The 26,418-nt window shown below is 43.4% G+C and overlaps 1 protein-coding gene across 6 annotated transcripts in view; it reads left to right on the forward strand.

Moving 5' to 3' along the window:
• KATNAL1 (katanin catalytic subunit A1 like 1) overlaps nucleotides 1–26,418 on the forward strand; it is a 165,620-nt gene that overhangs the window by 59,960 nt on the left and 79,242 nt on the right. For all 6 annotated transcript variants that reach the window (XR_008556563.1, XR_008556564.1, XM_054718731.1 and 3 more), the window contains exons 5-8: nucleotides 8,954–9,081; nucleotides 9,843–9,948; nucleotides 13,624–13,782; nucleotides 14,509–14,635. Coding sequence is in view for 4 of the 6 variants with exons in the window: in XM_054718731.1 (XP_054574706.1) it covers nucleotides 8,954–9,081; nucleotides 9,843–9,948; nucleotides 13,624–13,782; nucleotides 14,509–14,635 (520 nt within the window). In the remaining 2 variants the exon portion in view is untranslated. The remainder of the gene's footprint in view (nucleotides 1–8,953; nucleotides 9,082–9,842; nucleotides 9,949–13,623; nucleotides 13,783–14,508; nucleotides 14,636–26,418) is intronic.

The raw sequence follows: 26,418 nt of genomic DNA on the forward strand, positions 1-26,418 counted from the left end.
CATCAGTATGCTGGGAAATCTATATATATAAAAATCCAGTGACCGGGACCAGAACGACTGGTCGCTATGACGCCCACTGCGGCCAGTGAACCGGCCAATCAGAGGGTGGGGCCAGCCGGCCAACCTCCCTCGGCCCCTCCCTCAAGCTGGCCCCACCCCTGATCGGCCTCTCCCACCCTGATTGAGGGCGGGGCAGCCAGCCAACTCCCTCACGGCCCTTACCCCAGCCAGTCCCACCCCTGATCGGCCCGCCCCACCCCGATTGGCTCACAGTTCCTCCCCCTGGCCAGCCTCACCCCTGATTGCCCCCCAACCCCAATAGGGTATGGGGCTGGCCAGCCAACCTCCTGCAGCCCCTCCTCTTGGCCGGCCCCACCCCTTTTCGCCCCCCCATCCCAATAGAGGGTGGGGCTGGTGGGCCAACCCCTGCAGCCCCTACCCCCTGCTGGCCCTCACCACTCCAATTGGCCCACGGCCTTTCCCCAGTCAGCTCCGCCCTCAATCAGCCCCCCCACTCCAATCAGGGGCATGGCCATTAGCCAACACCCATGGCCCCTCTCCCCAGCTGCTGGCCCCTGATTGGCCTCCCCTACCCCACTTGGGGGTGGGGTTGGCCGGCCCACCACCCATAGCCTCTCCTCACAGCTGGCCCCACCCCCAATTGGCTCCCCCTAATTTGTGGCAGGGCCCACTGGCCAATTGCCCGCGGTCCCTCCCCCAGCTGGCTCAGCTCTGATCAGGCCCCAATCAGGGAAGGCCGGCCAGCCAACCTCCTGCGGTCTCCTCCTCCTGACAGGCCCAGCCCTGATCAGCCCTGATTGGGGCCTGGTTGGCTGGACCCCACCCATGCACGAATTCATGTACTGGGTCTCTAGTGTTTATTAATAGCTTTTCAAAAAAAATAATAAAGTGTGTATGTGTACACACACACAAATACATATTCACACACAAGTGTATTATAAATTTGACTGATACCAAGGATGTGCAGCATGTAATTTACAAATAATAAAATGTAGAATATTCTTTATTATAAGTGCTATAGAGTCAGTGGACTCTCAGAGAGTGCCTTTGCTCAACTGTTGTATCTATAGCCAGCTTGTGGCTGCAATGGAAAGATGAATAGGAATGTAGTTTGACATGAATGTTGGTTGGTAATTGGTTTTTGTTAATGAGTAAGATGAAGGTAAAACAACAGAAACATTTTGGAACTTCACTCATACATCCATCACTTTAACAATTTTGATGAATCAGATAATTTTGAAATACTGGAAAAATAATTCCTTATTTTTGTGTGATATTTATAGTGTAACAACTATAGAAATGAGACACTTAAGTTCATCTGTGTTAACATTTTCCTCAATTGCTTTCTCGAGACTAGTCAGTTAATAAGAAATCAAACCCTGATTTGTAGTGTTTTCTGTTTTCTACGGTATAAATACTTCCACTATGACTCATTTCAGGTTACCCACATGATGTCACTGAACTTGATAGAGATGAGATAGGCAGAAGCCTACCATTCTGTAGTGTTTCCACCATAATGATGCAATAGACCAAAGTAACCTCGCATACATAGGTAATAGTTAAATAATAAGTGAAGAGTTTTGACTATTTATTACCTTTATTTTTATTTTATTTTATTTATTTATTTAATTGATTGATTTCAGAGAGGAAGGAAGAGGGAGGGAGAGAGAGAGAGAAACATCAATGATGAGAGAGAATCATTGATCGGCTGCCTCCTGCACGTCCCCTACTGGGGATCGAACCTGCAACCCGGGCATGTGCCCTTGACCAGAATCGAACCTAGGACCCTCAGTCCATAGGCCTATGCTCTATCCACTGAGCCAAACTGGCTAGGGCTATTACCTTTGTTTTTAATATAATTTATTCCAAGTTGGTGTAATTTAATTTTTATTAAATTTACAGCTGGCTCACAAAATTCCTGAAAATTTAATAATAGTTCTTACAAACCAGTAAGAATCAGCTTGAGCACAGCAGTGCATGTAACCACCTGTAACTATTGTGTAATCTATGTAACTGTTTCTCAGAGATCAAGAACAGAGCACTTAGCTCCTCAGAAACCATATTCATGATCCTTTTGGATCCCTGCCACTTTTCTCTCCAAAGAAACCACTATTCTGCCACTTCTTTCCAAAGGTAACCACTATTCTGATTTCTGATACCATAAGTTAGTTGTGTCTATTTTGAAACTTGGTATACAGTTCAGTTAAGTATTACTTTTTGGCTTTTTGTTCAACATATATTGATGAGATTGTTCCATGTTGTTGCATGTATCTGAAATTTGTTTATTTTCATTAATATACAGTATGATGCCACAGTTAAATTTGTTTCACTGTTAGTAGATATTTGGATTGCTTTTAGTTTAGAACTATTATTAGCGATGTTGCTTTGGGTAGTTTTATACTTCTCCTTTGGTATATATGTGTGAGCATTTCTAGTGAGCATATATGTACAAGTGCAATAGATGGCTCATAGGATATGTATATGTTAAACCTTGGTAGATAATACCAGATAGTTTTCCAAAACGTCCTTAAAAAATTTATACTCCTATTTGCAGAATATGAAATTTCTAGTTGCTCTACATCCTCACCAACACTTGATAATGTCAGTCTCTTGTGAGTGTAATCATATCTCATTGTGATTTTACCAGCATATTAACTGATAATTTATGAGTTGAAAGTTCTTTTATATGATTACTAGAGGCCCAGTGCATGAAATTCATGCACGGGTAGGGTCCCTAGGCCTGGCTGGCGATCAGGGCTGATCTGTGGGGTTACTGGCGGGGTGATTGGGCAGGCCCCTGCTGGCACTCGCCTTGGCCGGCCTGGCGCCACCCACTGGTTGGCCCCGCCCCCGCTGCTGCTGCTGGTCGCCTCCATCTGTGGGGCAACTGGTGGGAGCTATTGGGGGGCCCCTGCCGGCACCCACCTTGTGGGGCCTGAAGCCTGCGGGCTGGGGGCAGCTCCTGCATTGAGCGTCTGCCCCTCATGATCAGTGCACGTCATAGTGACGGGTCATTCCAGCAGTTGTTCTGTTGTTTGGTTGATTTGCATATTAGGTTTTTATTATATAGGATTGGCCATTTGTATTTTCAGTGACTCGTTTTTAAGAAATACTTTGTTCTGTCCTTTGGATATTAAATCACTCCACAAAATTCTTTCTCTGATGATAGCTAATTTATAGTGTTGGTTTTTGCTTTACTTGTTTTTTTACCTTATTGTATTAGATTATAGTAGTAGTTACTTGCTGTTTTGTCCCTAATTATTTTACTTATTTATGTATTGTGTTCCCTAACATGGATGTGTGCCTTATGAGGGCAGGGGTTTTGTCTGTCTGGGTCATAGTTCTTCCCCAGTACTTAGAATAGTGCCTGGCACATAGAAAGCATTTGTAAATATTGCTGAAAGACCACATATATCGATAAGTATGCAAAATACTATGAATTAATTATTTCAGCATAAATGTATTTTGTATTAACACTTCAGTGCAGGGCACAACACTGAAATTAAGAAGCACCATTCTGCATTTATCAACCTATTGTGTTTTTTTGTTTTTTGTAAAATAATGAAGTATTAGAGTGGGTTGCAGTTTAGAGATCTTGCCTGACTTTTCCTGTGTGTGCTTCTCACGCTAGGGTAGCTCACAGTGTGCAGCAGAATATCATTGTGTACCAGGTGGTTAAAAGCACTGATTCTGGAGACAGACTGCCTAGGATCTAGCTGTGTGTCCTGGAGCAATTTACTTATCCTCTCTGTACCTTAGTTTTTTCAGCTATGAGATGGAAATAATAAGAATACCTGCCTCATAAAGTAACTGCCTTTAGGATGGTTATGTGAGGTGTTGAGAATAATGCCTGGCACAGAGTAGGCAGTGTACAACTATTAGCTATGTGGGGAACTAACTCAGACATGATACGAATACACATCACTTTTTAAAAAAGATAAATGAGATTTTCAAAAAATTTTGTGTGTGCTTTGGGCTATTGAATTAAAAAGACAGATGAATAAGTGGGCAAGTGAAGGCAGTGGATTTATGGAAAGAACTAAAGGTCAACTATAATTACAGCTATACATTGTTAGTCCTATTAATAAAAGAGCAATATGCAAATTGACCATCACCCCAACACACAAGATGGCTGCCCCCATGTGGACACAAGATGGCCATGACAAGATGGCCAGCAGGGGAGGGAAGTTGTGGGTGATCAGGCCAGCAGGGGAGGGCAGTTGGGAGGGACCAGGCCTGCAAGGGAGAGCAGTTGGGGGCGATCAGGACTGCAGGGGAGGGCAGTTAGGGGTGACCAGGCTGGCAGAGGAGGGAAGTTGGGGGCAACCAGGCCTACAGGGGAGGGCAGTTGGGGGCGACCAGGCCAGCAGGGGAGGGCAGTTAGGGGTGACCAGGCCTTCAGGGGAGGGCAGTTGTTGGCGATCAGGCCACCAGGGGAGGGCAGTTGAGGGGGAACAGGACTGCAGGGGAGGGCAGTTGGGGGGAACCAGGCCTGCAGGGGAGGGAAGTTGGGGGCAACCAGGCCAGCAGGGGAGGGCAGTTAGGGGTGACCAAGTCATCAGGGGAGGGCAGTTAAGGGCAATTGGGCTGGCAGGGGAGCAGTTAGGCATCGATCAGGCTGGCAGGGGAGTTATTAGGGGGTGATCAGGCTGGCAGGCAGAAGCAGTTAGGGGCAGTCATGCAGGCAGGCAGGCAGGCAGGCAAGCGGTTGGGAGCCAGCAGTCCTGGATTGTGAGAGGGATGTTTAGGCAGTCGGACATCCCTCGAGGGGTTTCAGATTGGAGAGGGTGCAGGCTTGCCTGAGGGACACAACCCCGCCCTCGTGCACGAATTTCGTGCACCAGGCCTCTAATTAGTGATAAAAACCACTGTGGGACATAGTTTTTATTACTAGCCTGAAATTCTGATGTTGGGTAGCTCACCATGCAACAAAAGAGATGACTTTGTTGGACAGAACTCATTGTTAGAAAATTCTTTCTTCTGCTGATCTGAAATTTACTTCATCTGTTGCTTTATATTGGCCTGGTTCTTTCCTTTGGAGGAATCTATATATATAAAAGCCAAGCAACCAGAACACTGGAACGACTGGAGTGACTGGCTGCTTTGACGGGCACTGCAGCCCCAATTGGCCCCTGCCCCCCTCTTGCCCTCTAATTGGGGCAGGGCTGGCTAGCCAACCTCCCACGGCCCCTCTCCCTTGGCCAGCCTGGTCCTGATTAGCCCCCCGACCCCTATCAGGGGCAGGGCCAGCCGGACCTCACCCGTGCAAGAATTCATGCACCAGGCCTCTAGTATAGAATAAATAGAGGAAAATAGATTAGTTGGTTGTTTTGCTTCATCAGCATTTTCTTCAGCTTAAATGTTTCTGGTATCTTTGGTCCTTCTGCATATGACATGGCTTTGAACCTTTTATCATTCTTCATCCTTCTCTGGGTATAATTTGCTTGTCAGTACTTCTCTTAAAGTGCAAGATTTGAGCTAGTAACTGACCACATTGCACTTCATCTGCCCACGAAAACACACAATAAAAGGCACACAATAAAATGCAAAAACTACTTGCATTTTAGGCCAGTTGTATCATTGACTCTATAATATATTGTGTTTCTCATTAACTTTAGTGTCATTTTTCTCAAATGGATTGATTAAAATACTAATGGATGATCGTTAACAAATCTTTCTTGACACAAGTAATTTAGATAAAATTACTAAAAAGAATCTAAATTATTTTGCTTAGTGGTTGTGTCATGGTTCAATTCCTGGTCAGGGCACATGCCTGGGTTGCGAGCTAGATCCCCAATCTGGGGAGTGCAGGAGGCAGCCAATCAGTGATTCTCTCTCATCATTGATGTTTCTCTTTCTTCCTCTTTGAAACCAATAAAAATAAGTAAATAAAATAAATAAAATATTTTGCTTTAATGAGAACAAAAGTACACTAGTCTTCATACTAAATATCAAATTCTTGCCAATGTTGACTTTATTTTCAATTAATGTGAAAGCCTAAACAAATAATTCTAAGATCATTTCAGTGACATTGCAATTAGTATTGTTAGTATAAACTGTACAGGTAATATCTTGAGTGAGGTTAGCTTTATTGCCTGAAAAATGTTTCTTTTAGGTATTGTGGTTACTCTAGCTGGGTAACTGCAACCTTGGTTCCTTATATTTGAAATCCCTGTTCCAGTTTATCCATTTGTTAGGATGGATAACTATTACCCATTTTGTTGATTTCCCAATGTAAGCAAATTAATTATTTATTTTCAGTTTTCCTGAATTCGTTTATTTAAATAACCTCACCATTTTGATTTGAAAAAGTCCTTTGAATCTTCTTTGGACTTAATTTGTATTCATGTCTCATCTCTACCTCTGAGGAACTTTGGATTCTAGGGCCAGTCTGTGGACTGGCTTATTCCTTCATTTCCTCTTCTGTGGATGGAGTGGCCGGCCTTGAGTACAGCAACAGGCTTTTATTTATTCACTTCTACTTTTCCGCCCACCCATCTTTCTACATAGCTGCCAGAGGGTCATGTAAAAATGTAAAGCAGATTCTGTCATTTCCCTGCTCATCATGTTTCAAAAATTTCCCCATGCACTCAGAGTAAATCCACACCCCTTCCCGTGGCCTATGGGGGCCAGGTGAGCTGCCTCTGCCTGTCTTTCCAACCTATTCCTTTTAGCCACACTGATCACTCAGCGTTTAATAGCACTTCAGCTTATAATCCTATGTGATTTGCTTTTGTTTACTTATTACTTGTTTCTCCCATTAGATAGATGCTTGATGAAAGCAGATAAGGTGTTTTCATTCACTGATTTAAAACTTAATGATCAATAAAATATGCTGGGGATAGATGCTCATGTATTTGTTGTTCTTAAAATCCAATGATTCCTCCTACTTTCAGGTAAGTGTCCAGCCGTTCCTTCCCGTGGCAGTGTTTATAAGTCCTCCTTACCACGTGAATATTTATATCAAAATGGCTGTGTGCTAACATTTTTTAAATACTTGCTTTTGGTTAGTCTCAAATTATAGTGCCATATGAAGGCTGGTTAAGTCCCAGGTATATTAGTTTCTGTTGCATTCTTTATTTATTTCCAGAAAGCTTTAAAGTGATTACAGAGTGTTCCCACTGATTAGTTTGAATATGACCTTATAGCCTTGGCCTATGTGTATTATAAAATATGATACTAGGCTGAGATTTTTTTGAAATTGTTGTTTTATTTGTTGTATAGGAATGCCAGAAAGTTATTCCTTTAAATGATATCAATATTGGTGTCTGTCAACTGAAATAGAAGAATCTTTCTGAAAATTTGGCTTAATACTGTAGCCATGATTCTACCCAGAAACAGTAAATTATTCATTTTTTTGGTCAAGTCACTATAGTACTGTTTGGTGATTTACCAGATTGCACAAAGAATTAGAGCATTTGCCAAAAGGAGCCATTTAGTCCCCTCAACTATGATTTATCTCTGATGAAGTATATGTGGTAGAAGAGGTTCATCCTATTCTCTCTCTTCAGATTAAGTTTATAAAATTGACTCATTTTTGTTTTACCATTTCCCCTTTTATTTTTGTATCAGACAGTAACAGTGAGGCCGAAGCTCTATGGAGGTACTTGGCTCTGTATACTGAAGCAGTTCCAGTGGCTGAACTGTTTCTGGCAAAGTTTCTTTAAAAAATATTTTCATTGCTTTTTAGAGAGAGAGGAATGGAGAAAGAGAGAGAGAGAGAAAGAGGGAGGGGAGGGGAGGGGGAGGGGAAGGGAGGGGAGGGGAGGAGAGGAGAGGAGAGGGACATCAATGTGAGAGGAGAGGAGAGGAGAGGGGAGTGGAGGGGAGAGGAGGGGAGGGGAGGGGAGGGGGGGGAGGGGAGGGGAGGAGAGGAGAGGAGAGACGAGACATCAATGTGAGAGCCTCCTGCATACCCTTACATGGGGATCAAGCCCACAACCCTGGCATGTGCCCTGGCCAGGAATTGAACTGGCAACCTTTTGGTGCAAAGGATGATGCCCAATCAATGGAAACACACTAGCCAGGGCTGAGCATGTTTCACTTGAAGTTCTTCACAGTTCAGTCAATCTTGGCAGAACCCCATAGAAACTATAGCATATAATACTTTTTAAAAGCCACCATATTATTAGATAAAACATTTGGGTAGGTATATTGCTTTAGTGGTCTTAATAATACTATTTATAAAAGGTTCTTTTACCATTGTCATTACAGTGACTTTATGATGTGGCCCAAGGACTTTGATAGGAAGAAACTGAATCCTGAGGGAGTACTTACAGCATCAGGGAATAAAGGCTTTGTGAGATGAAATTCAGACCCAGTTCTTTTGGCCATACACAACCCTCTCTTAAGCTTTAAGCTGGCTCAGCCAGGCATGAAGTGGTCTGATGCTATGGAAAAGGCATGTGTTTGAGGAGTCAGAAAGACCTGAGCTAAAATCTCTACTCTGACATTTAATAATTGTGAACCTGATTAAGTTACTTAATCTTTTTGAGTCCTAGATCATCTGTAAAAATAAGGATAGTAATACCTACCTTATAGTTGTATTAAATGAGGTAATATATATGAGATTACTTGCCATATAGTAGGTTTTCAGTAAATGAATTTTCTTTCTTCCTCTGTATTAGCATTCTCAATATTTTCTGGTGGAAATCCCCTGCAGCCACTAATTCAGGGGTATTTTGAAAGGATCATTTTAGTCTTACCTGTAGCTCTCCCCCCAAGAATGTAAATTTGAAGAAATGTATAGTAAAGCAGGCCAGTTCATCTGTTTCTGATTAATTAAAAAGGAGAGGATGGCATATGGGTAATAAGAAAACACTAAAAATAACCAAAAATTATTTTGAAATGATTGTTACACTTTTTATAGCTTAATGATGCCAGTTAAAATTATGTTGTTATTGACCAGTACTTTTTTTATATCTGTCTTCAGGGAAGAAAAAATATGCAAGATGGTGTGAGTGATGGTGAAATTCCAAAATTTGATGCTGCTGGATATGATAAGGATCTGGTAGAAGCCCTTGAGAGAGATATTGTGTCCAGAAATCTTAGCATTCATTGGTTAGTGTCTTCAGTTCTTGAATTAAAGTAGTGGAAAAGACAAGTTATAGGGTTGGTTTGTTGTGAATCTTCTCTTTAAACTTTTAATCGTCTGTTTATGACTTCATCCATAATATGATGATATAGAATTGACAGGACAATCCTTCTTTCAGAATATAACCAAGACACTTTAAATGTTAATTTGATGACATAACTGACAGGGATTGTTAATTGAATAACATGTTCTAATTAATAACTGGAATGTTATCTGATCACTGATCAGATTTTATGCAGTAAGAATTAGAATAATGTTCTTAATATAAGAATCTATATATAAAAAAGACTAAGTGACCAAACGACTGTACGGCCAGTCGACTGGTCACTATGACGCCCACTGACCACCAGGGGCAGATGCTTAATGCAGGAGCTGCCCCCTGGTGGTCAGTGAGCTCCCACAGCCAACCTCCCATGGCCGGCCAATCTCCCGTGGTCCCTCCCCCCAGCTGGCCGGCCCCGATGGCCCCCATCGAGCCTGCCAGCCAAACTCCCACAGCTCCTTACCCCGGCTGGCTGGCCAACCTCCCGTGGCCCCTCCCCCCAGCCAACCTCCCACAGCCCCTATCGGCCCTGATTGCTGACCAGGCTGAGGGACCCCACCTTTGCACAAATTCATGCACCTGGCCTCTAGTAATTTCATAAGTAAAAAAAAAAAAAAGAATTAGTATTGATCATCAATCAAAACCATCTTTGAATAAACATGAAACTTTGCTGTTCCTACAAAGGGATGACATAGCAGATCTGGAAGAAGCTAAGAAGTTGCTAAGGGAAGCTGTTGTTCTTCCCATGTGGATGCCTGACTTCTTCAAAGGGATTAGAAGGCCCTGGAAGGTGAGAATTTATTAAAATGACATAGGTATGAAAATGCTGCTTGCATGATAATTAAAGACAGCATTGTAGTTTCTAGTGTTTATTAACTCAGTTTGTAAAGGTTGGGAGAAGTTTGTATTTTTCCCCAAATTCCTGGATTTGAATTTGTAGTTCAGTTGTACAACCTCTGCATGACAGGAGAGGGGCTTAGAGTGTGGAAACTATAGTCTTTAGTTATGTCACTTTACTCAGGGTTGCTCAGCTAGAGATTAGTTTTAAGAATTTTCTAGATGTAAATAAGAAGTTAACAAGCAAAGTAAACAGTACTCATACATACTAGTAGTCTTTTATAATAACAGTTTGATCATATAAATACCTTTCTAAAGGTTGGCATATTTCTCACTAATTATTTTGATTACTTCATCTCAGATATAATCAAAATGTGTGTTTCTTTTTTTATTATTATTATTTTTAATCCTCACACAGGGATTTTTTCCCCATTGACTTTTTAGAGAGAGGGGAGGGGAGGAAGGGGGTGGGGAGAGAGAAACATCGATGTGAGAGAGATACATTGATTGGTTGCCTCCCAGATGTGCCCCAACCAGGGCCAGGGATTGATCCTGCAACCGATGTATGTGCTCTTGACCCAGGATCAAACCCGTGACCCTTTGGTCCACAGGCCAACCCTCTAACCACTGAGCCAAACCAGCCAGGGTTGTGTGTTTCCTTTCAGTTTGCCCTCTGCTTTAGGATTTAAAGCCTGCCTAGAACTAGTTCCTCCTAAGTCTAGTGTTTTCCTGTTAACATATTGAAAAACCCTTCCATTAGCTGCTGTCTGAAACATAGGTCTTAACATAGGCAGAGCCTTTCTTTATTCTTACTGGTAGAGTGCAGTAAAAGAATGGTCCTTCTTTGCCCTCCTGAATTAGCTGAGAAGGTCTGTTTCTTTTCTCAATCCTTGCTCCTGTTTGTTTACACAAGTAGCTGGGGCACCATGACATTTCGATTGCTTCTCACAACTTAAATACTTCTATAGACTGTTACAGATTTACCTAATTTGGGGAACATATTACCATACATTTCCCCTTTATTATAACTTCTAAAACAATATTTAAAAGAGAGAATAAGGTCTTAAAACAGGTATTTAAAGGAGTTTTAAAGTAGGTTAGTTGTACAACCTCTTCATGAGGAGACCTGTAAGTTTTCAGCAGAAGGGCGATTTGCAAATGTGAAAGATCACCGTGGCAGCAGTATGGGAGATAGATTGTAGATTGTAGATGGCATAGATTGCATATAGATGAGGAGTCTGATCAGGAGGCTATTGCAGTAGTCTAGCCAAATGATGAGGACTTGCATTAAGGCATCTGTTATTTGGCTAGTGAACAAATGGGTGGGTTTATGCGAGATGTTTAAGAGGTATGTGATAACATTATGGCTGATAGTTTATAGGAACAAGGGAGAGGGACATGTTTTATGACTTGCCAATTCCAGGCTTGAATTGAAGGACTATGCAGTTACTTCTGACACCCACTACCCAAATTGGTCCCAACTTTACAAGTTAAGGGCAGTTTTCCACAAGACTGCCCTACTTAAGATGCTGCTGCAAACTTGGGGGTCCTCAGGTCACCCTCACTTCTGACCAGCTGGCTATAAATTTGGGGCTTCTCACTACCCCTTCAGGTTCAGTAGTTCTCTAGAAAGACTCACAGAACTTAGGAAAGCATTATACTTAAGATTACAGCTTTATTATAGCAAAAGGAAGTTATTCAGAGTTAGCCAAGGGAAGAAATACATAGGGCAAGATTTGGGACTCTGCTGAAAGTAAAGCTTCTGTGTTCTCTCCCTGTGGAATTAGGATGCTTTACCCTCATAGCATGTGGATGTGTGACAATGTATAGAGTGTTTCCAACAGGGAAGCTCACCCAGGATTCAGTGTCCAGTTTTTATTGGGGTTTCATTACATGGTCATGATAGATTGAATCATTGTCCATATGTCTCAATCTCCAGGCCCACCTTCCTCTCTCCAGTGCCCCAACCCTCTAATCACATGGTTGGTTTTTTTAGCAAGCCCAGCCCTCATCCTGAGTCATCTCATTAGCATAAACTATATAGGGGCCCACCATGAGCCACCTCATTAGCATAAAATTTCAGGGCTCAATATGGACAATAAAGACACTCCTGTCAGTTGGGAAATTCTAAGGATTTAGAGTCTTCCTCCCAGGAACTGGGGTAAAAGGCCAGTTAAATTATTTATTATATAGGGTACAATGAACTGATGTTGGAAATTTGAATAGTTAAGCAAAGGATTATTTAAAAATGGGACAGATTTAAATATGTTTATATATTAAGGGGAAAGAGCCAATAGAGAAGGGAATACAGGAAGTAGATGAGGTAATCAAAAGAGTAATGTCATGATGAGTTCAGAAATATAAATATTGTACCACATCTAATGTTAGAAAAGGGAGGGGCCATTAGAAAGAGAAGTATGAACTTGTCTATAGCTGTTCCTATACCTTTAGTTGTTTTGGTAGTTTTCAAAATAGCAATCTCATGCACAGTTAAAGGCTCCTTGCAAAGCACAAAGTTTTTAATAAAACTAGTGTTTTAAATCCTGGTGATCCCTGGTTGTTCTGGGTATCAAGATTCTACAGCTGGTGCCCTAACCGGTTTGGCTCAGTGGATAGAGCGTTGACCTGCGGACTGAAGGGTCCCAGGTTCGATTCCAGTCAAGGGCATGTACCTTGGTTGCGGGCACATCCCCAGTGGGGGGCGTGCAGGAGGCAGCTCATGGATGTTTCTCTCCTATTGATGTTTCTGACTCTCTATCTCTCTCCCTTCCTCTCTGTAAAAAATCAATAAAATATATTTTTAAAAAAAGATTCTACAGCTGGTTTCTGAATGTAGTTATGAAACTTTACATATAGCTTTCAAAGTTGAAATTCCTAGCTTATTAAACTAAATTACCAAATGGATCAGAATTCCTTTTGAGATCACGAACTATTATGCAAAAGAAACGTGGTGTTAACTATGATCTGAGTTTCCATTAGAAGTGGATAGTGAAGTAAGTGTTAAGAATCTATTAGTCTTCAAGAATAGTGCTCTCAAATAATCTTTACTCCTAATTGATTTATTTTTATAGAATTCCTTTCTGCTTATTTATTTTCCAAAGTGAGGAATAACTACAATTTCGCTTTTGGTCCATATTTAGTAGCTCTTTTTATTAGTAACAGTATTTGTAAACTATTATCTAGCACATTAAACTGATAAAATGTTAGCTAATTTGATTATGTTTGAATCACTACTAGATTTTAGTTACTGTATTAATGGAGAATGGATTTTCTTTTTGATTAAAAGCTGTATATTATAATGTGCTGTGGAAGATAGGCTTCTTGTCTTATTTTTATTTTGCTTACACAGAGCAGTTACTCTTGAGTGGTATTTAAGACTATGCATATTTCTCTTCTGCCAGGCTTAGGAAAATTGGGAGGTTCCTTCTGAATGTATAAGAAGATTCCTTGTTGTCTAGGCCCTTTGTTAACCCATCTCTGAGTATCTCTGATTTGAGACATTTTGTGAAATCCTCTTCATTTTTCTATCTATAAAATGATTTGGGAAAATTTCCTTGTACTTAATAGCTGATATTTTATAAGAAAGTTTTTTAATCTGATAAATCATTTACATCTTTTGAAATTTCAGGGTGTGCTGATGGTTGGACCCCCAGGGACTGGTAAGACCATGCTAGCTAAAGCTGTTGCCACTGAATGTGGCACAACATTCTTCAATGTTTCCTCCTCTACACTGACATCCAAATATAGAGGTGAATCTGAGAAATTAGTCCGTCTGTTGTTTGAAATGGTGAGTGATGATGTATTTGGATTTCAAAGTACTTCTGGTATAAGCAATGGTATCCCTGTAAATCTAGATCCACTCATCTAGGGCAGGTGTCGTTGTAGTTTAATAAATAGTTCTTGGCAGACTAATAAGATATGGTGTGGTGGGGTTTCTGGAATTGTCAATGTGTCTTTGATGTATCTTCCTCCCTAAGATAAAAGAAGGCGCTTTGGCATTCTGTCCAGTGAGAGTAGAAGAGACTTTGGAAATGTGTGTGGTGTGACTGACATTTCTGGATCTCTAATGAGCTGGTTGAGCAGAAGTGTATTTTAATATATATTTTAAAAATGAGTTAGATATTGATCTATCATTAAAGTTGGTTTCTTTTCATAAGGGGTTTGCAATAGTTACTTAAGAATGCATATTTGAGGAAAGAGATTGATGATTTGTCTTTTAAAAATGTTTTGTATTATGGAAAGTTTCAAACAGAATAGTAGAAAAAATAGTACTATAAATCTCCAAATATTTGTCACCGAACTTCACCCATCATATAACTTACCTTTATTTTTAGAAATTTACTTTTTCTTATATGAATGATTGATTTAAACCTGTCAATAACGAAATGGTGGCATTAAAGCAGTGAGAAACTTCTCTTTTTTAACCAGGATTTTAGGAGGAAATGGCATTTAAAAAAAATTCAGATTGTTTTATGAGATAATCAAATGATTCCTTTAAAATATTTTCACAAAGGCTAGATTTTACGCCCCCACTACGATCTTCATTGATGAGATAGATTCTATCTGCAGTCGAAGAGGGACCTCTGATGAGCACGAAGCAAGTCGCAGAGTCAAGTCTGAGCTACTCATTCAGATGGATGGTAATTGATGTTTAATTACTGTCTCAAAACTGTTATATTTTCTTTTTGAGCTTTGTGTAGATTAATACTTTGGAAATTCTCAGTGAATGGACTCAAAGTCAGCCTGCATTTATTTATAATCATCTGTTCATCCACTTATTTATTCATTTGTTCATGCATTCAAAAAGCACTTACTGTATACTTGTTATGAAACGTGCACCATTTTAGGTTGTGAGGGTAAAAAGAAAAGGAATGCCATCGCCTTTAAATAATTTATTACTTAGAGCAAAGGTTCTAGAGAAGTGCTCTGGGGTCCCAGGGCTCTTTCAGATCCTTTTTAAAAAGGACTGCAAGGACTAAACTATTTTTATAACAATATTAAGACATTATTTACCTTTTTCACTTTCATTCTCTTACAAGTGTACAGTAGAGTTTTTCAGAGGCTACAAGACATGTAAGATACAATAAATAGATGGAAAGCAGAAGCAGATATGAGAATTTAGCTATTCTCTATGGAGTCACACATGAAAGAGATTTGCAAAAATGTAAAAAGAAATGTATTCTTCTTACTAATATTTTTTATTAGGAAAATCATTGTTATTTTCATAATATGTTATTTACATTAACAAATAATGGATTCATTGTCACTTTAAAGTCGATTAATATTTTTAAATATTCTCAGTTTTAATTTCTGATGATAAATATTGATAGCTGTACTACACACACACACACACACACACACACACACACACACACGAGATCTTTGAAGTTAAATAATTTTTAAGGTTATATAAAGATCCTGAGACCAAAAAGTTTGAGAACCACTGATCTAGATGGGAAGCAGGCAACTTAACAGACAATTTCAATACATTATAATTTCTGTGGTAAATAAACTCTGGGTATAATGAAAACATAGTAGGAGAAGTGCCACCAAGACTAAGGGTGTCATGGAAGGGAATAGCCAAGTTGGGCTTTGAAGCATTAGTTTAAATAATTCAGACAAAGAAGAAAAGGCATTGTGGAGCATTGAAGGAAGTGAGTGACAAGCCCTGAGCTGCTTTTATTATTATTATTTTTAAACCTTTATTGATGAGGGTATCACAGATGTCCCACTTCCCCACCCCCCCATTGCCCTCCTCCACCTGGTTCCTGCCTTGCCCCAGGCCTTCACCAAACCCTGCTGTCTGTGTCCATAGGTAATGCATATCCTATCTAATAATAGAGAAATATGCAAATTGACCATACCTCCGACACACCCACAAGCCACGCCCACAAAGCCATGCCCACCATCCAATCAGAGCGAGTATGTAAATTAACCCAAACCAAGATGGCTACAGCCACAGAGAACAAGGTTTCCTAGGTAACAGAGGAAGCCAAGCTTTCTGCCAGCCGTTGCAGGCCTAAGCCTCCACTCAAGCTACAAAGTTTCAATTATAGAAGGTAAACAAATTCAAACAAAATGGCGGCAGAATGGAGCTTGAGAGAGCAGGCCAGGGTTGCTGCCGGCAACAGGGGAAGCAAAGCTTTCCACACACCCTGGCCGGGCCTACCCGCTTAAGGCAACAAAGTTTCAATTATAACCCCAACACAAATGGCTGTGGGCCCTCGGAGGGAGCCCCAGGCTTGGCTCTGCTCCAGGCTACAAAGTTTCAATTGTAGAAGGAAAATAAATTCCAGATACCAGGGCCTCCGCTTGGGTTGCCAGGGGGCGTGGCCCGCCTGCAAACCACCACAGGCCCCTCGCTCAGGCTGCCCCACACCTCAAGGGAAACCCCATCTGATCTGGGACGCCCTTCAGGGCAAACCAGCTGGCCCCCACCCCTGTACCAGGCCTCTATCCTATCTAATAAAAGAGTACTGTGCAGATTGATCATCACTGCAACATACAATATAGCTGCCCCCATGTGGTCAAAGATCCTGCCCCCATGTGGACACAAGATGGCCACCACAAGATGGCCAGCAGGAGAGGGCAGTTGGGAGGCACCCGGCCTGCAAGGGAGGGCAGTTGAGAAGGACCAGGCCTTCAAGGGAGGGCAGTTGGAGGTGATCAACCCTGCAGGAGAGGGCAGTTAGGGGTGACCAGGCCGGCAGAGGAGGGAAGTTGGGGGCAAACAGGCTGGCAGCAGAGTGGTTAGGGGGTGATCAGGCTGGCATGCAGAAGCGGTTAGGGGCAATCAGGAAGGCAGGCAGGCAAGCAGTTGGGAGCCAGCAGTCCTGGATTGTGAGAGGGATGTCCGACTGCCCTTTTAGGCCCGATCCCAGGGATCGGGCCTAAAAGGGCAGTCGGACATCCCTCGAGGGGTCCCAGATTGGAGAGGGTACAGGCTGGGCTGAGGGACAGCCCCCCTCCGTGCACGAATTTCGTGCACTGGGCCTCTAGTCTATACTAATAAAAGGGTAATATGCTAATTAGGGTAGACATCTTCCAGACATCCTTCCAGAAAAAGCCACAGCAGCTGCAATGGCCGAGGGCTGGCAGCTACGGCTGTGAGGGACGGTCCAGCTCCATGGTCCCTTTTGCAGAGGCTGCAGGAGAAGGCACTGTAGGAGAAGGCAGAAGGGAGAAGGCAGAAGGGAAAAGGCGGTGCTACGAGAGAATGGAGAAGGGAGAAGGCTGGCGCTGTGGGAGAAGGGAGAAGAGAGAAGGGCGGCGCTGCGTGAGAAGGAAGAAGGGAGAAGGTGGCAGTTAGGCAGTTAGGGGGATCAGGCTGACAGGGGATAGCAGTTAGGGGGATCAGGCTGATAAGGGATAGCAGTTAGGGGGATCAGGCCAGCAGGGGAGAGCAGTTAGGCAGTTAGGGGGGATCAGGCTAGCAGGGGAGAGCAGTTAGGCAGTTATGGGGATCAGGCTGGCAGGGGAGAGCAGTTAGGGCGATCAGGCTGACAGGGGAGAGCAGTTAGGGTGATCAGGCAGGCAGGCAGGTGAGCGGTTAGGAGCCAGTGGTTCCGTATTGCGAGAGGGTGCAGGCCTCTAGCCCTATATAATAAAGAGGTAATATGCAAATGGACCCTCATGCCCTCATGTCACAAGATGGCCAGCCCCATTGCATCACAAGATGGCCACCCCCACGTCGTCACAAGATGGGTGCCCCCATATCGTCACAAGATGGCTGCCCAACGTCATCACAAGATGGTCAAACCACGTCATCACAAGATGGCCACCACAACATGTCCGCCCCCACATTGTCACAAGATGGCCGCCACAAGATGGCCACCTCCACATTGTCACAAGATGGCTGGCAGGGGAGGGCAGTTGGGGGTGATTGGGCAGGCAGGGGAGCAGTTAGGTGTCAATCATGCTGGCAGGGGAGCAGTTAGGCGTCACTCAGGCCAGCAGGGGAGCAGTTAGGGGGCTATCAGGCTGGCAGGCAGAAGTGGTTAGGGGCAATCAGGCAGGCAGGCAGGTGAATGGTTAGGAGCCAGCAGTTCTGGATTGTGAGAGGGGTGTCTGACTGCTGGTTTAGGCAGGGATTGGGGCTAAACCAGCAGTCAGACATCCCCCAAGGGGTCCCAGATTGGAGAGGGTGCAGGCTGGGCTGAGGGACACCCCCTCAGTGCACGAATTTCATGCACTGGGCCTCTAGTCCTATATAATAATCCTATATAATAAAAGGGTAATATGCAAATAGACCGAACGGCAGAACAACTGAACAACCAATCAAAGCATAATATGCTAATGATATGCTAAGGCTGTTCAACCACTCGCTATGATGTGCACTGACCACCAGGAAGAAGACAAGTGGTCAACCAGTCACTATGACATGCACTGACCACCGGGGGGCAGACAGTCGATTGGTCAACCAGTCACTATGATGTGCACTGACCACCAGGAGGCCGATGCTCTGTCTGGTAGGTTAGCTTGCTGCCAGGGTCCGGCTGATTGGGACTGAGTGAGATGGGCCAGACATGCCCTGGAACCCTCCTGCGGTCCTTCCCCGACCCGATTGTGCACTGGTGGGGTCCCTCAGCCTGGTCTGTGCCCTCTTGCAATCCAGGACCACTCGGGGGATGTTGGAGAGCTGGTTTCAGCCCAATCCTGTAGACCACACTCTTTGGGAGGCACCAGATGCAGGGCTCATGGCTGGTGAGTGCTGCTGTGGCAGAGTGAGCCTCTCCTGACCAGAACTGATTGGGCATGAGCCCACAGTATGGACAGTGGGGTCGGGATGAGCGGGAGCAGCAGGTAGGAGCTGCAGGCGGTGTTGGACTGCGGGTTGCAGCCCGATCCCTGCAGGCCACCTAGAGGGACCCCACCTTTGCACAAATTTGTGCACTGGGCCTCTAGTATGTATATAAGATCTTTGGTTAATCTCTTCCCATCCCCCCTACCCCCTTCCCTCTGATATTCATTAGTCTGTTCCATGCTTCCATGTCTCTGATTCTATTTTATTCATCAGTTTATTTTATTCATTAGATTTGTTAGTTTATTTTGATTTTTAGATATATATGTATTTTTTGCCATTTTATTGTTCATATTTTTTAAGTTTTATTTTATTGTTTAAAATATTATATGTAGTATTACATATGTCTCCTTTTTCCTCTATTGACCTCTCCCTGGCCACCCCCACCCCCTGGCACATGCTCTCACCCCCCTAGTGTCTCTATCCATTGGTTATTGTTCATATTTTTTATCTCTTCTTTCCCTTCTCCTCCTTCTCCTCCTCCCCCCCCTCCTCCTCCTCCTCCTCCTGCTTGACCCTCCCCCTCCTCCCTTTCTCCCCATTCCCATTGTCCTCTTCCTCCTCCTCCTCTTCCTTTTCCCCCCACTTCCTCCTCTTCCTCTTCGTCCTCTTCTTTCTCTTCTTGGACAATATCCTTCAACATCTATACTAATAAAAGGGTAACATTCTAATTAGACTGGGAGACCTTCCCCATATCCTTCCAGACAAAGCCATGGTGGCAGGGCTGAGGCAGAGGTGGTTAAGGGTGATCAGGCCAGCAGGTGAGGGCCATTGGGGGTGATCAGGTTGGCAGGAGGGAAAGTTGGGGGTAAGTAGGCTGTCAGGGGGGGAAGTTGGGGGTGAGCAGGCCAGCGGGGGGGGGGGCAGTTGGGGGCGATCATGCTGGCAGTGGGTGGCAGTTGGGGGTGAGCAGGCCAGCAGGGGGGGCAATTGGGGGCAATTAGGCCAGTGGGGGGGCAGTTGCGGGCGATCATACTGGCAGGGGGGTGCAGTTGGGGGTGAGCAGGCTGGCAGGGGGCCAGTTGAGGGTGATCAGGCTGGCAAGGGGGGCAGTTGGGGGCAAGAAGGCCATCAGGGGGCAGTTGGGGGTGAGCAGGCCATCAGGGGGGCCAGTTGGGGGCAAGCAGGCCAGCGAGGGGGGCTGTAGGGGGTGATTAGGCTGGCAGGCAGAGTGGTTGGGGTGATCAGGCAGGCAGACAAGTGAGCAGTTAGGAGCCAGCGGTCCCGGATTGTGAGAGGGTGCAGGCCAGGCTGAAGGCTGAGGGACCCCCACCCTGTGCACGAATTTCATGCACCGGGCCACTAGTATTAACATAAATATACATTCAAACCTGTAAAAAATTTTTGTGAGTTTATTTGAGCCACACTGTCGACAATTGCTGGGAAGCAGAATCTCAATGTATTGGGGTAATGCTCTGGAGAATGGTGTTTTGTTTTGTTTTTACCTTGTTTTATACATTACAATCAAAAAAGGAGATGTAAGTGGATTACATGAACTCCACTGGTGATAGATTAGGGAGGCAGGAAAAAGCAAAGTGGGGAAACCTCTGGGATTGGATAAAAAGTAAAATTATAGACACATACTTCTTTTACTTAGGCAGATATAGGATAATTAACAGTCAGCAATTAATAACAATGAGGGGATTTGTGGTCTCTGAAGAGCAGTGCCTGTGCTTTGACAGTGTCTGGATAAAGGAAAGTTACTTTGACGTTACAATGATATGTTATTGTGGATGCAAAAAGACAGTAGGCTCAGTTAAGGCAAAGATTGACCTTTGTCAGGGAAGATACTGGCCTAGGACGTGACTACCTACCATAACTGCTTTTAGTTAAAGTTTTAATTTCAGACCAACCTTTGTGGTTACTTTAAGTCTTTGAGTTTGCAAGACCACCCTGCAGGCCTTCCCTGAGCTTGTCAGGTTACCATGTGGCCCCTTTTTTGTCCACAAACATTTCATGTAATACTGGTTTGGTGGTTTTGAACTCCTTTAGCTTTTTTGCTTTGTTTATGAAGCTCTTTTTCTGACCCTAAATGCTAAATAAGAGCTTTGCTGGGTAGAATAATCTTGGATGTAGGTCCTTACTATTCATCACTTTGAATAATTCCCACCACTCCCTTCTGGCCTGGAAAGTTTCTGTTGAGAAATCAGCTGACAGTCGTGTGGGCGCTCCCTTGTAGGTAACTTAACTGCTTTTTTCTTGCTGCTTTTAAAATTCTCTCTTTGTCTTTAACCCTTGGCATTTTAATTATGATGTGTGTTGGTAGGGGTCTCTTTGGGTTCCTCTTGTTTGGGACTCTCTGTGCTTCCTGTACTTGTAAGTCTATTTCTTTCATCAGGTAGGGGAAGTTTTCTGTCATTATTTCTTCAAATAGGTTTTCAATATTTTGCTCTCTCTCTTCTCCTTCTGGCACCCCTGTAATGTGAATGTTGGTACACTTGAAGTTATCCCAGAGGCTCCTTACACTGTCTTCATATTTAATATTTTTTCTTTTTGCTCTTCTGATTGGGTGTGTTTTGATTCCTCATATTCCAAATTGTTGATTTGATTCTTAAAATCCTCTACTTTGCTGTTGAATCCCTGTAAATTATTTTTTATTTCAGTTAGTGTATGCTTAATTTTTGACTGGTCCTTTTTCATGTCTTTGACATTTTCACTAAGATACTTGAAATTTTCATGAAGATCCTTGAATAACCTTATAACCATGGTTTTGAACTCTGTATCAAGTAGTTTGCTTGCTTCCATTTCTTTCATCTGTGACATGTTTCTTTGACTCCAGATTTTGGCTGCTTTCCTGTTTTTCTTTCAGTGTATTAGGTAGAGCTGCTGTGTCTCCTAGAATTGGTAGAGTAGCCTTGTGTAGCAGTCCTGTAGGGCCCAGTGGCTCAGCCTCCCCAGTCACCCAAGCTGGGCATTCTAGGTATGCCCCTATGTGGGCTGTGTGCACAATCTTGTAGTTGAGCCTTGATTGCTTTTGGCATCACTGGGAGGAGTTGACCTCCAAGCCAATTGGCTGTGAGGACCAGCTGTGACTACAGTTGGAGAGCTACTGTGAAGGGAACACCCTATGGAGCAGGACTTGCTTCAGTGGGGCTTTGGTGCCCACTAGTGTGTCTGTTGAATGTATTGCTTGTGGATGTGTAGAGTTGTAACCTGCCGTGGTCTGAAGCTTTCCACTGGGTGCACTGGCTCTAGGGCCTCCAGGGAGGTGCAAAATCAGCCACTACCTGGGGCTACCTGCCAGGAGCTTCAGAGAGATCTATAGATAGCTGCTATTTGTTCTTTGCATTGGGCTTGGAATTGCTCATGTGAGGCCCATCTGTGGAGCAAGGCAGGCTGATGCTAGTGCCTGGTCTTGGGCCTTTTATTGACAGGTTTGGGGCACACTGTCACTAGCTGCAGCTTGTTTGAGAGATTTTAACAAAGTCTGAAGCCTGAGCCAGGATAGGCGATTCATATGGAAAAATTGTTGCAAACAGCTTTGGTGGGGCTGAAAATTGGATGGGACAGGGTCTCAGGAAATCCCCAGGAAGGAGAAAAGTGTTGCTCCAGGCTGATGGAGACTCAGATATGACTGCCAGTAGAGGTCCCAGCTCAGGAACAATGACTTTGTGAGCATCCCCGTCTGGGAGTAAGTCACCCCCAAGTTCCTGTGCTGATGCTAGACAGTCTAGTTCCTCTCTGCATGTCCCTGGGTCCCCCAAAAGCTGCCTAGTGCTGGGAGTCTGAGTAAGTTTGTGTGCCAGCCCTTAAATGGAACACCTGGGTCTCCATCAGCCTCCGTGCCTCTCAGCCACAATCCCTGCTGGTTTTTACAGCCATAGTTGCTGGAACTTCTCTTCTCAGCTCCGGGACAATGGGCTGGCAGTCTGGTGTGGGGCTGGGACCCCTTGTTCCACATGGAAAGCCTCCACAGAGGTGATAACCCTCCTGATTAAAAAAAAACCAGCACATGTGGGTGTCAGACCAGCTCGTTGTGCCCTTCCACCTCTCTTATCAGTCTCAATGTGCTTTCTTCTTTACTTCTCTAGTTGTAGGACTTCCATTCAGCCAGCTTTCAGATGGTTCTGAATGATGGTTATTCTGTATTTTAGTTGTAATTTTGATGTGGTTGTGGGAGTTGACATTTATTGAACGGTTATAATGAGTATTGTATACAGTGCCAGTCACTGTAAGATAAATAAAATAAATGTACTACAAGTCCCTTCTCTCAAAGATTTTGCCATTTTAACTTCTGCTGAGGTGTAAGAGAAAGAAGTGAATGTGTTATATTTTGGGGGAATGTATATATAGGAAAACATTATATGTTTTAAAAATATCACTGAATAAGGATTTAGTCATCTGAATTTCATTTAGGGGTATTTGTAACTCTTTCTGATTATTACTTGGACAGCCTGAATCTTTGTGATAATGATTCAAATAGTAGTTTAGTCATATTCATCGGGGTTCCTTTAAATCCACTACTTTGTTATACTAGGTTAGAAACTCTGATAAAGTTTGTGAGTTGTTGATATATTTATTTTTTCACTGCATATTTTCCAGTGTTTTCATTGTATAACCTGAAGTTTTTTGTTCTAAAATTTTAATTCTAGAAAAAGTAGACTCTCTCTCATATGTTGTTTGCTATAAAAAGAAACAGTATTTTCAGTAGTGACTGATTATTAGGTTTATTCTTAAATTTCTTGTTTATTTTTTTCTGAGTTACTTAGAAGTTTAAGGACAAAACTATTCCAATATAAACTGCCTTTCAAGATTATTATTGCATGCAAGTATATTAAGTAAATATGAATCCCATTCTGTTCTCCTTTCTTAAAAAATATTAAATAAATTAGATTAACAACTAAAATAAAATATTTGAAGTGAGAGATCCAAGATGGCAGCAAAGTAGATAGAAGTTACACTCACCTTCTCCCAGGACCAAATCAAAATTATAACTAAATTATAGAACAATAAACCTGAATAACCAACTGAAGTCTAGCTGAACAGAAGTCTTATAACTACAGATCTATATAAGAAAGCATACTGAGACTTTTAGGAAAGGTAGAGACTCAAAATGGGCTGACCCTGAACCAATGTGCAGGTGAGAATATGGAGGGCTATCTCAGCTGCATAAGTTCCCCCTGAGGAGTGAGAGCTCTCAACCCTATGCCTGGCTTCCCAGCCTAGAGCACAAGTGCCGGGAAGAAGAGCCTACATAACATCTGGCTGTGAAAATTAATGGGGATTCTGTCCAGCAGAGTGAGGTGGTAGGCTGCTAGAAACCCAGGTGCCCTCATCCTCAGGCACTTACCCTGGGCTCCAGCAGAGGAATGGCAGCTCAGAGTAGACTGAAGTCACACAGGGAGAGATTGGGTTCTGTGGTTTTGGGGAGAAGGCTGGAGTTTCAGCTGCCAGCATTCCTGTGTTGAATCCCTCTCCCATGCTGCTCTCAGATGTCATCATTCCTGAGTACTTCCCTTCATAACACCTCATTTGAGTACTTCCCTCCATAATGCCTCAGCCTGGGTGAATGCACTAGCTACATACTCCTGACTTCCTGTTGTCTCACCCTGCCAAGCTCCCACTCTGTGGAGGAATCAGCTAGCTGCGCCCAGCCTGGGCTTGAGTTGCAGACTTTCTTGGAAGGCTCTTGGGGAGGTTTAGGTAGACTTGGGGTGTCAGAGACATTTTGCACAGGGAGAGTCTTGAGTGTAGTGGCTTTAGAGCAAGGGCCAATTTTTCCATGTGTTTGGCTGGCAACACCCATCATTCCCTCCCTTCTCTCCCCCCGCTCCCCCACTGGCATCAGCCTGAGTAGAAGCACTAGCCCCATTCTCCCAAGTCAGTTTGGCCACACCCTGCCAAGCTTGCACCAAGCAGGGGAATTCTGTTGACTATGACTAGCTTGCACCTGCATTGTACTCTTTTTTTGGAAGGTTATCAAGGAGGTAGCCCAGCCTGGTCACAGTGTCTCACATTGACCTGCACCAGAGCCCATCTCAAGAGGTCCCAGAACCAACACACATGGTGGCTGACTTTAGACCAAACCAGAGCATGACCTGATTAGTTCCATAAGTGGCACACCCAAAGGGAGATCTTGGCAGGCACGAGACATGCTGAGACAATTCCTCTTTGTGAGTCAGCCTCTACACAGCAGCTTATACACTATGGTTGGGGCAGTCCTCACAGTCAGTGAGCCTCTGGGCCAGTGGATAACCAACAGCAATCACAACTAAACTACATCAGATGAGCTTACATATCCCACACAAGGGACATTCCTGGAGCACCTAGCTCAGTTGATTGGGGAGATTGTACCACTGGGCATCTACTACATAAGGCCATCTTAACAAGACTGAGAAAGAGCAATCTACCTAATACCCAGAAACAAATACAAAGAGTCATTTAAAATGGGGAGACAAATGAAAGAACAATAGAAATCCGCAGAAAAAGAACTAAATTAAATGGAGGCAGGCAATGTACCGGATATAAAGTTCAAAATTATGGTTATAAGGATGCTCTTCAACAAAGAGATAGCAAATATGAAAAATGACACGGAAACCATAAAAAATAAGCAGTCAAAAGTGAAGAATACACAAGAAGGAATCAACAGCAGACTAGATGAATCAGAGTATCAAATCAGCAATTTGGGCCGAAACCAGTTTGGTTCAGTGGGTAGAGCGTCGGCCTGCGGACTCAAGGGTCCCAGGTTCGATTCTGGTCAAGGACATGTACCTTGGTTGCAGGCACATCCCCAGTGGGGGTTGTGCAGGAGGCAGCTGATCGATGTTTCTCTCTCATTGATGTTTCTAGCTCTCTATCCCTCTCTCTTCCTCTCTGTAAAAAATCAATAAAATATATTTAAAAAAAATAATAATAAATAAAATCAGCAATTTGGAAGACAAGATGAACCCAAAGAGACCCACACCAAGGCACATCATAATTAAAATGGCAAATGTTAAAGACAAAAAATCTTTTTTTTTCTTTTCTTTTTTTTTGTTTAAATTTCTTTATTGATTAAGGTATCACATATTTGTCCTCATCCCCCCATTCCCATCCCACATCCCTCCCCACGCATGTCCCCACCCCCCTGTTGTCCTTAACCACTGGTTAGGCTCATATGCATGCACACAAGTCCTTTGGTTGATCTCTTCCCTTTATCCCCACCCTCCCCTACCCTCCCTCTGAGGCCCGACAGTCTGATCCATGCCTCCTTGTTTCTGGGTCTCTTCTTGTTCATCAGTCTATGTTGTTTATCAGTTCCCCTAGATGAGTGAGATCATGTGCTACTAGAAATATACTTATAAATGAGACAAGTAATAATGGTTATGCTGAAAGGCAAATGAATCAGTCTGTAGTGAGTTTCTTTCTGGGCCAACAGTTCTTTTGAGACCCAATTTCAATGTCAAACAGTTCCTTATGTGTACATGTCAGCAATGATATTTCAGTTCTGGATGGTGGACAAATGGTGGTAATGCAGGTCCAACCCTCTCTGTTTTGGTCCTGGGCAACCTGCAGTGACGCACAGCTGCTAACTGCTATTATGGCAAGGCGACATCAGCGTCTTCCATCTCTGGACTGCTTCTCTTCTGTCTTCATGGCTGGAGTAGTCCTGATGATTCCTCTCTGTTGCTGGAATCCACATGG

This window comes from Eptesicus fuscus, chromosome 7, assembly GCF_027574615.1.
Source record: "Eptesicus fuscus isolate TK198812 chromosome 7, DD_ASM_mEF_20220401, whole genome shotgun sequence".
Taxonomy (NCBI): Eukaryota; Metazoa; Chordata; class Mammalia; order Chiroptera; family Vespertilionidae; genus Eptesicus; species Eptesicus fuscus.